Below are 14,352 nucleotides of genomic sequence, written 5' to 3'. Positions count from 1 at the left end.
ACTCTGAATATTGTGGGATGTGACATTATGGTTTCATAGTTTATTGATTGCCAAGAACAGTAATGCCAAGGAACAAATAGAAGCCATCAATCACACATCTACTTTATTATTGAAGCTAGCTTGTAACACTGTTCCTGGTACATTCTGTTATATGCAAACCATGCAGTTCTGTGGGAAGACACATTAATTGTATTTCAAAGGCTTTGTTTAACTTGTTAATTTATACTATAAACCCCACACCAGTTGGTAAAACTAATGGCATTTTGTTATTTCTGAGGGGGAGTTTGGATTGCTCTGTTAATCTGGTTTCAAGCCAACGTATGGAATTCGCTGCCATACGATGTGTTGATGGCCACTAGATGTATTTAAAAAGGGCATTAGAAAAATTGGTACGCATTAGGTTTATCAGTGGTTTATATCAGAACTCCAAATTAAACATAAGAACTTAAGACCCATCTAGTCTAGTATCCTGTTCTCAGAACCAGATGCCTATGGGAAGTTCACAAGTAGGACCAGAGTGCACTTTCCCCATTTGTGATTTCCAGCAGCTGGGACATTGAGGCATACCACCTTAGACAGTGGTGGTAGAAAATTGCTATCATGGCTGGTAGCCATTGAAAGCTCTATCCTTCATGAAGTTCAGGGCAATATGCCAATGAATACCAGCTGCTGGGGAACAACAGCTGCAGAGGACTATTGCCTACATTCAATTATCTGTTCCTCAACTCCTCTCAATATTACTTTTATGAGTGCAAGTGTAACAGTTCAGTAAACAGAGGCAATTTGTGCTTTTAGGAGAAGTTTTTGTCATTTTCCTGAAAATTAAGGTTTATTGGAATATAACACCTCATGTAAGTTTTGCTGCATTGCATTTTTTCTGTTTTGTACTATACTTGATAAGTGTTTTAAGGACTGTTTCTGATTAAAACATTTTGGATCCATAGACTGGGATTTTGAAGGAATGATGTGAAATGTTACATGAGACAGTAACACTTTTTGGATAGATCCTAGATTTCTGTCTGGTCCCTTTCATAGATTTTTCTCTGATAATGTTAAGCAGATATTTAGTGCCATGGAGCATTTCCACATCAAGTCCCTTACCCAATAGATTTAAATTGGTGATCCATGAGCTTAAAATGTTATGTCAAACATAAGTTTACAGTAGTAGCATACAGGGTATGTTTGGACATTACACTAAATTGTAGTTTACTGCTATGTGAATGAGCCTCAGGCTCATGTACTCTCTTTCTCCCAGCACAGCCACAATGAAACTAGGAGCATCTTCTTATTTTCAACTAACCACAGTTGTTTTGCCCAAATTGGAATAAGCTGTGGTTAGGTTTAACTATGATTTGTCTGAAGAAGTGAACTTCAGAGTGGTTTCTGCTGCTAGCTTGTTTGGATAATAAACTGTAATTAAAACTGACAGCCATTCCTGGTCTGGATGAAATAACAAAGTGCCATCAGTTGAAAATACAAGTAAATGTTTCTGAACCCTCTGTAGCCACACCAGAGAAGAGGTGTGTGTCACACCTAAAGTAGGCCGCAGTTCCCATGTCAACCTATGAACTTCATGAACACACATCATAAAGTCATGGTCACTGGGCATAATTCATTGGGTGACATCTCTGAAAACTTCAATGCAGTTTACCAAACTTGTCAAGCTATAAAACAAATTGTTAATGTAGGACTAAATCAAATCCTTGCTGTTCTTTCAACCAGTTTTGGAATATGCCGCAGTGCGTTATGCCAAGAACTGTTTAAATTAAAAGGGGCTTATCTTAGAAATAAATCAGGCTATATGAACACCAAGGTAATAAACTTTTTAATATTTTAAATATTGACACATTTTAGTTTTAAAGGGGATAACTAAACCACAACTGTGGTAACACATATATCCTTAGTTGAAACATTTCTTGCTGCCCTCAATATACTTTTGCATATCAGCTACTAAGACCATATGACTGTTTGATAGAAACTTAAAATATTCAGTTATCATGTGGTAATATCCAGTGACTTCAATGAAAGTTAATAGTAGTTGCACACTTAAGCCTGCATGCATTCCTCGGAAGACTCTGGATCAGATTCCATGTATTTGATTACTGGACAATGCAGTGATCAATGACCTGAAACAGTTTTTCATGATGTGAGGGAGGTAATGGTCCTGATCCAGCAAGTCCTTTTATGTTCATATATGAGCTTTTGTTTATGCATCAGTTTTATACTCAGTAGGAGATGTTCTGCTTCACAAGATAAGCTGCTTCCATTGAATCTGCTGTGAAGGAAAATAATGGAAACTATTGTGCATATGGATCTTGCTGTAAGCTTCTTTAGAAAAGACCCAACGTATATGGGTATAACCCATTGCACATGCTTTTGTGGTACTTCGATAAGAAGGAAGAATGAAAGTACACGGTGATCATAGTTCATGATGCTGTACATGATTTATTCCACATGGGCATAACCATGAGAAATCTAGAAGAATAACAGATATAGCAGTATTATTTATTTAATTTCTATCTCACCTGATCCCCAAAGGATCCCCCAGAGCAGTTCACATAAACACAACTACAATTGAAACAACTGATCCAATTTAAATAGGTATATTATGTGTCTAATCCTATTATTTCTTGTTTGATTGCTTGGGTTTGCTACAGCCAAAGCACATTTTGGATACTAGTCCTGAGCTTCCTCCTTTCAAAGCAGTTCTCTTCAGATCTCTGTCATGAAATTCAGGATCAGCCCATCACTGTTCCTTTTGATATACAAACATTTGCTGTAATATGGTTGAGTTCCTTATCTTTATCTGACTTAATAATAAATCATGTTTACTGGTTATAAGGAAATACTGGTCGCAGCCACAACCTAATCTGGATCACTCTCATAACATTTATTAGGATTACTCTGGTAAAACTGGTTTAAGGCTTTTCAAACATTCACTTGGCTGTTTTTCTTCCATCCTAGTTTCACAGTTAAAACAAACGAGCAGATGCCCATGTGATATATCTGGTCCCAGGTACAAATCTACATACAGATACGGAACAGGGATAGGTAGGTTGAAAACAAGATGGCCAGAACTGTACAGTGATGAAGGGACTGGTTACAAACAGAGAGCTGCAAAGAAAAGACTAAGCACCATTGATTATGGACATTTTCTATCTCTAGCAATAGCAAAGCTGTACAAATGTCTTTTAAAAATCAATTGAGCAGAAGATAAAGGACTAATTTACACTGTACATTCCTTCATTTTGTATAAACATATCAACATTTGCACTTGGTATGCACACTGCATTTTAGCTTAGAATATTTAAATACATACGGTATTATGCTTCTTACTCAATTAAGGTGCAATTTATCAAAACATACTATATGTGATTTATTTTCAGTTCTCTTTGGCACATATCCTGGCTTATTTATTGAATATCAAAGTGTAAGACTGAGTTTTTCTAATGCTACAGGAATTTTTATTTTTCTTTATAGTAATTAAGTGCATACTTTTCAGTTTAACATAAGGTTATTTACAAAATAAATGGTCTTCTCTTTGAATTTTAGTTTGTGTTACTAGTCAGATGACTAACAAGGGGCAGAGCAATCCAAATTGTGTAGCCAGTGGGGGAGGGGGTGGCAGTGGAGGAGACAGCAGGAAGCTGCGCTCCATCCACTTGCGGCTTGCGAGCCACTGGCCTGGCTGAACACAGGCTCTGTTGGGAGATGAGTGCAGGAGCTGGAAAGGACAGGCCGGCTCCCATGAACAGGCCTACTGGGGAGCCATTGCTCCTTGTAGACTACCATTGGAATAATTTTACTGCGCTGGCCTTTTTGCTGATTGAACTTTGGGCTGGATCAGGACCCATGGGAGTGCTCTGAGGGGACTTGGATGCTGCATAAGTGCCCCCTGTGGCTCATCCCTGCCATGCCCCTGGAATGCCCCATTTTTGGTACTAAAGCCTGCTTTCAGTGGCTCACCGTCCCCAGCAGATCACCGACCATGCTAGCATGATCCCAGGGCTGCTGTGGCTCAGCCAGGACTGGGGGGCTTCTGCTGGCAGAGCCTGGCGGCGCTGAGGGTCTGCCACATCCAACTTCTGCAGCCTGGCGTAAACTCAAGTTGGACTACTCCCTAAATTATATGCAAGCCAAGTACGCTTATATTTTATACAGGAAAAAATATCAGACCATGAAAATACCTGATAAAATATTACAGAAAACGTTTTTAACATTGTGGAATGATTTGATAAAGAACCCAAGCTCAGGTGGCCAATATGAAAATATTGCTCCGTGATGCTTATTCACCATTCAAGAGATGCTTTAAAGTTTGGTTCTTTGTCATGAGGCCTAGAATATTTGCCACTGCAGGATTTCAGGTCCGATTACAAAATTAAGAAGCAAGCAAACTGACACTCAACCAACCACTAGCAATTATACCATGGGTATAATAATTTTTAAAGCACAAAATGTCTACAAGCCATGTCATAAATACCTATGCAGTTGATTTTTATCTGTTTTTGCTAGAGCTGATAATACTGGTAGCTCTGAAGATATTTCTATCCACTTCCCAAAGATGACTAATGAATGAAGAAAACTAAATTATCAGCGTTTCAATTTGCAGCAAAGCTTTTATGATTGGCTTAACTTTTAAAGCCCAGCTATATTCTTGTATAATTTATGGCACAAAAGAAAATATAATAATGCAAGTTCTTATGTAGCAACTTCCAATTTCTATAATAATTTATTAAAAAAAAATACATTCACACTTTAAAAAAGTTAACACATTAAATTACCATTCTTATTTCCTTTTCCAATCATTAATTAGCTACCAAACATCTTGGCACAGAATTGATTTGCAGAGAAATGACTGCAAAGAAGTTTAAATAAGATTTTTTTAAAAATTCTTTTTAAAGAAGAGTTTTATTTTTTTAAAAAGAATTCCATACACAGAATAGCGAAATGGAAAACACTATACTATGCCTCAGGAAAAAAACACCTTTGGTTCATTATTCCAACTTGGGAGCATGTTCATTGCAAGCAGATGTCTAGAATCCTCAGGAATATGACATGGCTTTTTTAAAAAAATACATTTTCAGACAACCTTGATAAATCTGCCCAGTGATCAGATGCTGTAAAAATTAGGAGTTGAGGAAAATCTAGAGTCTCTGTTTCAAAGGAATACACTTATTCTTTTGGTTTGCTAAATGATTTCATGTGTGATGATGTCCTTCAGAGCATCGACACAGGCATGACTTGGGTAACCTTAGCCCACTACTCAACTATGTTGGGTTCCCTGATGTTACGTATTTGTCAGAGAACATTATACATGATGAGAATATGCCTATCGCTGGGGCTCCTGAAGGAATCTTCACAACTTTGAACATGTTGGCTGTTCCATCATGAAATGACTGGGGAGGAACAATGGCCATGATCCCAGTTGTGGGGAAATGTAAAATACTGATAGCCTGCACAAGAAGAGGAGTGGAATGACTATGTTCTCTGTGTTGTGGCAGATCTGAGAAGGGAGATTTGCAAGATAGCGGGTGTGTATCTCCCTCTGTCTGTATAAATATAGGCAAAGGAGAAAATACAGCAGGTGGGGTCTGAAGTGAGAGGAACCCAGAATATGGTTCGACATGGGGCCTCCCATGTCCTTTAATCCTGCGTAGCTCCCTTATCAGTCAATCTCCTTCAGAACTGTGATGTCTGGGTGAATGATATGGTATCAGATTTATCTATGGCAAAAGCTCCATTCACGTAGGATTTCTTGGTTTCTGCTTCCTCACTGTTATGCACTGTTGTTTCCAAGGCAAAAGGATTCACGATGTTGACTTCAGAACCCACATCCATCAATTCCAGTTCCTTTTTGGAGAGCTTCTCCACAATTCCAGTTCCAAAGGCATCACCAAGGACATTCACCATTGTTCTGAATCGATCCCTACAGAATAAACATTTGGGTCAGTCACAGCAGGTTGACTGGGTCCAACAGATTTTTATAGAAACAAAACAAAAATTACAGGTTCATCTGTATCTGCAAAGTGTGCCAGTTCGCAGGACTAATTTTATAATGAAGGGCACAGTACCAGAACTAAAACAAAACTTGGGGAAGATCACATTCAAAAGCTCAGTTTTAAAAACCTGAACTATAAACTCTATATGAATTTTTAAATGTGCATTTCAAAAATTCAACATGAACTTTAAGTTCAAAGTAAATTGTGTTTTTCAGTGGATCCTAATGCTTGGAAAATTTTGCATGGTACTTATGCTTTGATCTAATGATAATTAATTGGATTCTGAAACAATCTAAATTTTAAAAATATCAAATTTAGAAGGCATAATGTTTGGATGCATTTGTTCCATTAACCCAAGGATTTCTGCTTGCACAATGTAATGTCCACACTCTCCTTGTATGTGTCCAAGCCCTTCCAAATCTGTTCTGGAGGGTTGGGGGAAACAGTTTTAGGGTGGGTGTGGGAAGACCAGAGGGAGGGGAAGTTCTATTCTATTGGAGGTCACTGATTCATAGGGTCGCCATAAGTTATAATCGACTTGAAGGCACATAACAACAACATAAGTGGAGAATCTATTCTTGGAATAAGTGATTCTCTGCAACCTGCTCTTATTATGAGTACATAACAGCACCATTCTTAGAAAGATTCAGTCATACTGGCCCTTAAATCCAGAAGCTGCAAAATACAAATTCTTTGCCAAGCCACCCCAAATTCAACAAGAAAAAGTGAAATGTGACCCCAACCCTTATGTAATGAAAAAGCTATTCAAGTCAATGATGTCCCCACTGAACCCTGAATGACTGGTAATTTCCCCCAGGTAGCATGACATCAAGTGGGTTATAGCTTCCCCTAGTGTCCGAAGGCAAGAATGCAGAGGGGTCAAGATCTAGGCTGCTCCTTCCAGTCCCTACTCCAGTTCATTCTTGCCTTCGTCCGAGGCTGTTCTCTTTATCCTTAGTGCAGATACTTTCTGTTGACTACTCTTTCTCATAGTGAGTGTTCGGTCTGTGTGTCTTAGTGTGTGTTTTTTCTCAGCCTGAACTCTGGCAACCTGAGACTTCAGTAAGCATTGCCTAAGTAATTTCAAACCTATCTATCTTTGCAGCCTTAAGGGCTAAAAACTTTTTTTAAAAAATGAGAGCTGAGATTCCTAGGATGTTAAATTCCATGCCTAATGTCAAATTTTGCTTTTACATGATACAACTGTGGAACAACAATATATACATCCCACTTACTTACACTTTATTCCCACCAAAAGATACAGGTTAGAACAATCATAACATGTGCCTTTTAAATAATTCTAGTAATAAATATGACAGAGGAAACTTGAATGGTTTTAGAAATAAACTAAAAAGATTGATGATATTTACATCTCAAAATATCTTATTACAAAATCACTGAAAGAAATGGAATGTTTTCTGTGCTACTGTTACTTTCAATCAGTATGATTGGCTTAGTTTACTTTCTCCCAAAGAATTGAATGGCTCTAATTAACTTCACTGGGAAAAAGTAAAAGGAGTGCAGTTGGGGACAGTGGTCAGTAGGGGAACAGACAGCCTTTTCTACACCAAACATTAGTGACCAAAGCATCAGGAAGGGAGCAAGTGTTATCCCCATCTCAAATTTTTCCCCAACTGAATCTTCACACATTTCACTGACTTAGATGGGAGGGACAGTGTCAACAAAAAGTCATTTCAATGACCAGGTTGAGAGGCCCATCAGCTCATAGACCCTTAAAACCATAGCTGTGGAATCCAAACTGAGCAAAGCAAAATTAAACAACAATAAAAAGTTGAATTTGTAATCCTATATAATTATGCAAATTAAATCAAGAGCTATGCAGGGCAATGAAATGCCTCCACAAGTAACTCTCCTCAGACTTTTTTCTGGTGGTTGTGACTTCAATAGGCATTTCTAGAGATGGGAAAGAGTGAGGCCCTTTTCTGTTTCACTTTATCCATCCCCTCCCACCTGTCACTCCAGTCCTCACCATCCCTTTTGCTTCCAGTCACACTGATCTCACAACTTTACTACATTCAAAAATCTAGCCACGTGAATAACTCCTGTGTATTTTCATATATGAGGCTTAAATTGGCTTTGTTTTAAATCAGGTCCTAATGAAAATGTAAATCCTGCATTGATAAGGATACACGTTCTTCCAGATTCTTTCCTGCATTAACATTATACATGAATGAATGAATGGACTGCCTTCAAGTCGATCCCGATTTATGGCTACCCTATGAATAGGGTTTTCATGGTAAGCAGTATTCAGAGGGGGTTTACCATTGCCTCCCTCTGAGGCTAGTCCTCCCCAGATGGCTAGAGCCTGCTTAGCTTGTTACAGCTGCACAAGCCAGTCCCTTCCTTGGCCGCAACTGCCAGGTGGGGGGCAACTGGGCTCCTTAGGACTGCACAGTTGGCAGGGCACATAACCCCTGAGCCACTCACTGTGGGGTTATCTTTAGCTGGCCCTTTACAACCAGGAGACACAAGTGGGGATTTGAACTCACAGACACTGGACTCCCAGCCAGGCTCTCCTCCCCACTGTGCTATACCAGCTGTGGTGCAAAAACCATGAGAGACGCTCCAATTCTCTTTTTACTGTCATGGTGTTGGCCTTAGTTCAATATCACATATATGACAGATAAACTTGTAACAGGGATGGGGAATCTATGGCCCTCCAGATGTTGCTGGAATCCAATGCCCATCAGCCCCTGTCAACATAGCCAAAGAACAGGGATACTGGAAGTTGTGAGTCCAACATCACCCAGAGGACCAAAGGCATCCTTTCCCTACACGTTCAAATTTGTTCAGCTTTGTACTCTCAAAAGCCATACAGTGGATTGATGAGTATTCCCCTGCAGGGCTGTGGACCATAACTTGCCTTCTTTGTTACAAATCAGATGTACACTGGATCTGCTCTAGTTAATGATTTAGGACAGGTAACCTAGTATTATATTAAGCTATCAGTTTACTACGTTTGATTATATATGCTTGTATGACTACAGAGGACACAAGATTAAGAAGAAGGGTGGGATATAAATGAAATGAATGAATGAATAAATGATACAAACATTCATGATTAGACACTTACAGAAGCCAGTCCACTGCTATTATGAGAGTAACATCTTCAGCAGGCAATCCAACTGCGCTCAGTACAATCACCATGGTAACTAGTCCAGCCTGGGGCACTCCTGCAGCTCCAATGCTGGCTGCTGTTGCTGTTACACTATATCCCAAATGAACAAAAGGGTATTAGTTATGCTTCTGCTTCATTCAGTCTCATTCTGACATGGAAATACTTTTTGAAGTTTTTAAACTAGAGTGTTATTTTAAAATATTCCTTATTGTTCCAAACTAAACTTTTTACTTTATTTCATTGGGAACTCTAACCTGCCCAGTGAAAGTAATTTCGAGAACTCATCAGATTTCCAATGAATATACCAGTTGAACTTTTTATTTATCGGTGTCTTTTCTTGCATCATATAACTATTTTAGGTTAATTCTAGAAGAAATACATTATGAATAATTTGAAAAAATGCAGTACTCTTGTATGATGACACTGCAGCCATTTTAAGTTTTAGCAGTAGTGCTGCTAAGGAGAAAGATATTTTAGTCATCATGGAGGGGGGACAAGTTTCACAGCAAGGTCTGCTCTTTGATATATTAAGATTAAATAATAATAATAATAATAATATATTTAATTTATGTGTCGCCTATCTGGCCAATGGCCCCTCTAGGCGACATACAAGTAGGCAATTAAAACACAATACAAAAATACAATAATATGATATACAACAATACAGCAGCGAGAACAATAATAATACCGGGTACGAGGCATTGCAATCATAGCAGTTAACCCTCCCCGGAAATCCCGAAGGCCTGTTGAAAGAGCCAGGTCTTTAAGGCTTTACAGAATACATAGTTTTAAACAGTGCATTTTATATCCACTGTGTAATAGCATACTCATCTGTAAATCTGTTGCATTATTATACCTCTTCAACATTTTAAAAAAGACTATTTTGGATAAAACTTGGTAACGGTGCTGGATTTATACATATTTGATGGCCCTATCACCAAATATGTAAGCATTCCACAGACTTGAAACAATGCTTTAATTGTTATTAAATAACGGGAGATGCTCCAGAATTGGAGAATTCACAAGTATTATTGCTAACTGATCTGCAAAACCATGTATGAAAAGGGAGCGAACTGTACTATGATTCCTTTTATACATGGCTTCTATTAATACACTGGTTGTAGGATGGGGTGCGAGGCGCTGCTGCGGAAGAGGGGAAATTGCTCCAAACTGGGTATGGATCCTAAAAGAAGTTAAAAGAAGACAAGTTTTCCCATCCTCTCCTCCCTGCAGCAGCATCCCCGTGCACCTCATCACAGATTGTTCAGAGATTTTTATGAGTCAAAAGTGGCAGTTGAGAAGGAGGGGACATGAAACATCCCTTCCATTAACTTCCTTAATTTAACTTGTCTTAGGGTCATGCCATATATGGGTCACTTGTTAAAATGGAAACCTAGATTCAAATATCTGCTCAGCCATGAAGCTCACTGGGTTACCTCTGGAACGTATGTAACTCTTAGTCAAACCTGCAGAACAAATGGAAGATTCTCATATAAATCAGCCTCAACTCTTTAGAAGAAGGGTGGGATACAATTGCAATAAAAATAAATAATACATCTTGGAAACTCTTTGCCTTAGCAAACATGTTTCTGGTTTGTCCTCTCATCTAACTGTGTAGGTACCAGCTGGGCTTCCTAGCAGAGAAGTGAGGGGAGAAGCACACTGCATATGCTATTATTTACAGACATTATGGAAATATGTCTAAGGAGCATGATCCACACAGCTAGAGCTATAAAGCTTGTAATGGAATAGGCATGGTAAGGCTAACATAAATGCAACACCTGGGTCTAAAAATTGAATGCATAATTTACTCTGCATTTAATTTGGGCTGATTTAAAGATAAAATCTCAGAACTAAGGATGGGGAATGAATTTCCTTGCTCCACTTTTCACAGTGGACAAACCCAATCTGACACTCCTGAAGTTGCTTGTAGATTGGAACGCAACTCCCAATCAGATTACACACTTCTCTGGATTTTGTGACTCAGGATCAGTTTGCAAAGAGTGTGCACAAAGATACGTACTTTATGTATAAGACGCATACAAAATGCGTATTTTACAGATGAATACATTGAAAACCATCAAAAAGTGTGTATTTTTCATTTAAGAAGTGTGTATTTTATGTAAAAAGTGTGTACAATTTAAATTAGGACATCACGTGTTCTTCCAAAAAAATAATTCACACAAAGCAGGACGGACTATGACTGAGCACCAGTGAAACTGAAACAAGACAGAATTAAGGTGCTCAGTTCATCCCCAGGCAGAACTGATGCTTACAAACTTTTGTGGATTTGCAATGCTATACAGACCCAGAGGGCTCAAATGCCAATATCAGTGTGTATCTCAGAATATTCAGTCATTGTTCAGCTCCATAGCTTATTATTTAGCCTTTCATTGTGATGACAGATCTCACTTTTCTCCATGTATGATTCTATCTTCAGCAAGACATAATATGCAGTTTGACCATCTTTTTGTGCATTAAGCATTATGGAAAATAAAATCAATAGTTCATTGCTAAAAATAAATAAAAAAGCATGTTAGAGTACAGCTCTTACCTAATGGTCACTATTTGGCCAATATCTAGCTCTAAGTCATTAAGCTGTGCAATAAAAACAGCAGCCACTGCTTCATAAAGTGCGGTACCATCCATGTTGATTGTAGCTCCAACTGGTAAAACAAATCGGGTAATTCTCTTGTCAACATGGTTTTTGTCTTCTGCACAGCGAAAGGTGACAGGTAAAGTGGCTGAACTGGATCACACACAATGGGGGGGGGGAAATAAAGAAAAGACTTTAAGATGTATACTAGTAAAATGCCCAATGTGTATGCCTATTAAACTTGAGTTAAGAACAACTTATGCCACTCTGGAGCTACTGGAAATCAAGATGTAGACTTTATTATAGCCAGATATAGGGCAACTTTAATAGTTTCTATATTAATTTCTATTAATTACAAGATAAACTGATACCAAGAGAAGAATTTTTTTTATCCTTACCTTGAGGAAATCATGAGTGCTGTCAAAAGTGCTTGAGCCATCCCTATGGCAAATCGATACGGATTTTTTCTGACTATTATTAAGTATATTAGTGGCAAAATTACAACACAATGGATTGCAAGCCTGAAAAAAATGAAACAAATACAAGATTTTACCTGGCAATAAAGTCTCAATGAAGAGGTTCCATGAGCTTCAAAATCTACCAATGGTAAGGAAAGGACCTGAGATAAATTATTCTCAAATTAGTAAAGCTATTCCAGTTTGACTTGCACAACTATCCCTATATAATACTTGATATTACATACATATATTCTGTTTAATATTATTATATATTTGATATAAGATATAAGGGTGGCATATAAAGCTAATAAATAAGTATACTCATATGCATGAAAGTGTAGAAAAGAGTTCAAATCTCTCATTAACCACTAAACTCATTAGGTGGCATAGAGTCTAAATACACATTATATTTATATGCCTGTAACCATCATGGATGCCCATGTCTTTTTTTCTTCAAGGGCAATATAGAGTGGAAAAGCAGCAGATAGGGAAAGGGTTAAACAACCTTCCCCCTTCCCACTCCAAAGCTTCCCTTCTCTCAGTGGCTTTCCTAAAACATAGACAGGACTATTGGGTGCACTTTTCATGCACTTTTAAGTAACACATATTTAAGCAAGCCACAATTCTCTCAACAACTCTTTTCTAGCTGCTGTAACAGGAAGGCAAGGGTCTATGACACAAGAGTGTTGTAAAGATTACAAACAATGGATGTAAGGGCAAACTGTGAGGTGATAAATGAACATTAACTGTACCAATCATGGTGAACCTTAGACTTACAGGCTTCCTCCTGCCTTTCCTCTTCCTTCACATGTAGGGGAAGAATATGGGACGTTTCTATTTAAAGTTTCCAACAAACCAGTTTTTCATTTCATTTAAACACAGGATCATAGTTTGTCATTATGTCTAAACCAGGGATGGAAGGGTCAATTTTGGTCCTCTTAGTTTCTCATTTTTCCAGTCTTAAATTCAGTTTTCCACATTTGTGCAGCAATTCTCCAGCATTTTAGTGTGAATTCCTCCTAACGCTTTGTGTATGCACTGTTGACTATTATACATACCTTGCAAGCAATTTCTCCTAATATAATGCATTTTTGTTTGTTATTTTCACTAATATATTAATTTTTATTCACACTTTCCCCTAATAAATGCATTTTTGTAAACACTGCTTGATTGGAGAACTGCATTATAAAATTTGGATAAGTCCAATTTTTAAGGATTGCTGTGTTTCGGTTTTCATATTGTTTCAGAAAGTGCAAATTTGATAAATTCTGCTTTAAATGAGAAGTAAATATAATTTCTCCCCTACCCCTAGTCTGAACTGGGCCAAATTAAGTGCTTTGAACACTTGAAATGCACTAGGTAAATGTTAAGTATTTGCTTTCTAGTTATTGCTGGAAATTAGAGACCATTGGAAAAATAATCTTTTAGGAGAGGATTGAATAAAGAAGTATTAGTGGAAATAATAATAATAAATTTGTGGGGGTGGAGGGAAGCTAACAAAGTTGTCTCTCTGTCAATAACAATACATTATCTGTCTCTTATTATTAGCTGAGGGGGATGAAAAAGGAGTATTTATTTTCTTTTATATTACCTGTGAGCTGACAATTGAAATAACAATAGCGCAAATAGTGCATTTCTAATTCAGCATATTTTCAAAGCACACTGAAATAGAATGTATATAAAAGGAATATCCTACACATAATTATAGAATAAACTGATTTATCATACATAAGATAAAAATCAAAAGTAAATCAATAGATTTATATTGTTTTTCAAGGAATAACATACCCACTTAGCACAGTAGCCATATAAAGACCCAATTTCCGGAAAATCTCCCAGTCTTCAACTTCTATTATCTTTCCAGCAATCAAAAATAAAATACCCAATGGCATATACCTAGAATACACAAAACATCATAAAAAGTATTCCATGATCATTGTTAATTTCATAGCCCTCACTATAAAAACATGTTAAATGACACATTTATATAACTTGTTTTCATGCGTATATCAATGGATGAAAATTGCCTGAACTTATTTACTTGTAGAAGTACTATGCATGAACCATTTAACATTTTTCAGTTTTATATAAAAAAACATTAAAATGACTGAAACATAATTTGAACTATTATGCAAAGCATGATGTAAATCAAGATTGGGC

The 14,352-nt window shown here is 37.5% G+C and overlaps 1 protein-coding gene across 1 annotated transcript in view; it reads right to left on the bottom strand.

Annotated features, from left to right (window-relative positions):
• Positions 1–1,849: 1,849 nt before the first annotated feature.
• The window catches only part of SLC1A1 (solute carrier family 1 member 1), a 60,881-nt gene continuing 48,378 nt past the window's right edge, over positions 1,850–14,352 (bottom strand). Inside the window, exons 8-12 of the mRNA XM_061629213.1 lie at positions 13,981–14,088; positions 12,133–12,255; positions 11,693–11,887; positions 9,094–9,228; positions 1,850–5,926 (exon numbers count right to left, since the gene is read on the bottom strand). Coding sequence (XP_061485197.1) covers positions 5,680–5,926; positions 9,094–9,228; positions 11,693–11,887; positions 12,133–12,255; positions 13,981–14,088 — 808 coding nt within the window. The 3' untranslated portion in view covers positions 1,850–5,679. The remainder of the gene's footprint in view (positions 5,927–9,093; positions 9,229–11,692; positions 11,888–12,132; positions 12,256–13,980; positions 14,089–14,352) is intronic.

This window comes from Rhineura floridana, chromosome 1, assembly GCF_030035675.1.
Source record: "Rhineura floridana isolate rRhiFlo1 chromosome 1, rRhiFlo1.hap2, whole genome shotgun sequence".
Lineage (NCBI taxonomy): Eukaryota > Metazoa > Chordata > Lepidosauria > Squamata > Rhineuridae > Rhineura > Rhineura floridana.
This window is presented reverse-complemented; position numbering and strand designations above follow the sequence as displayed.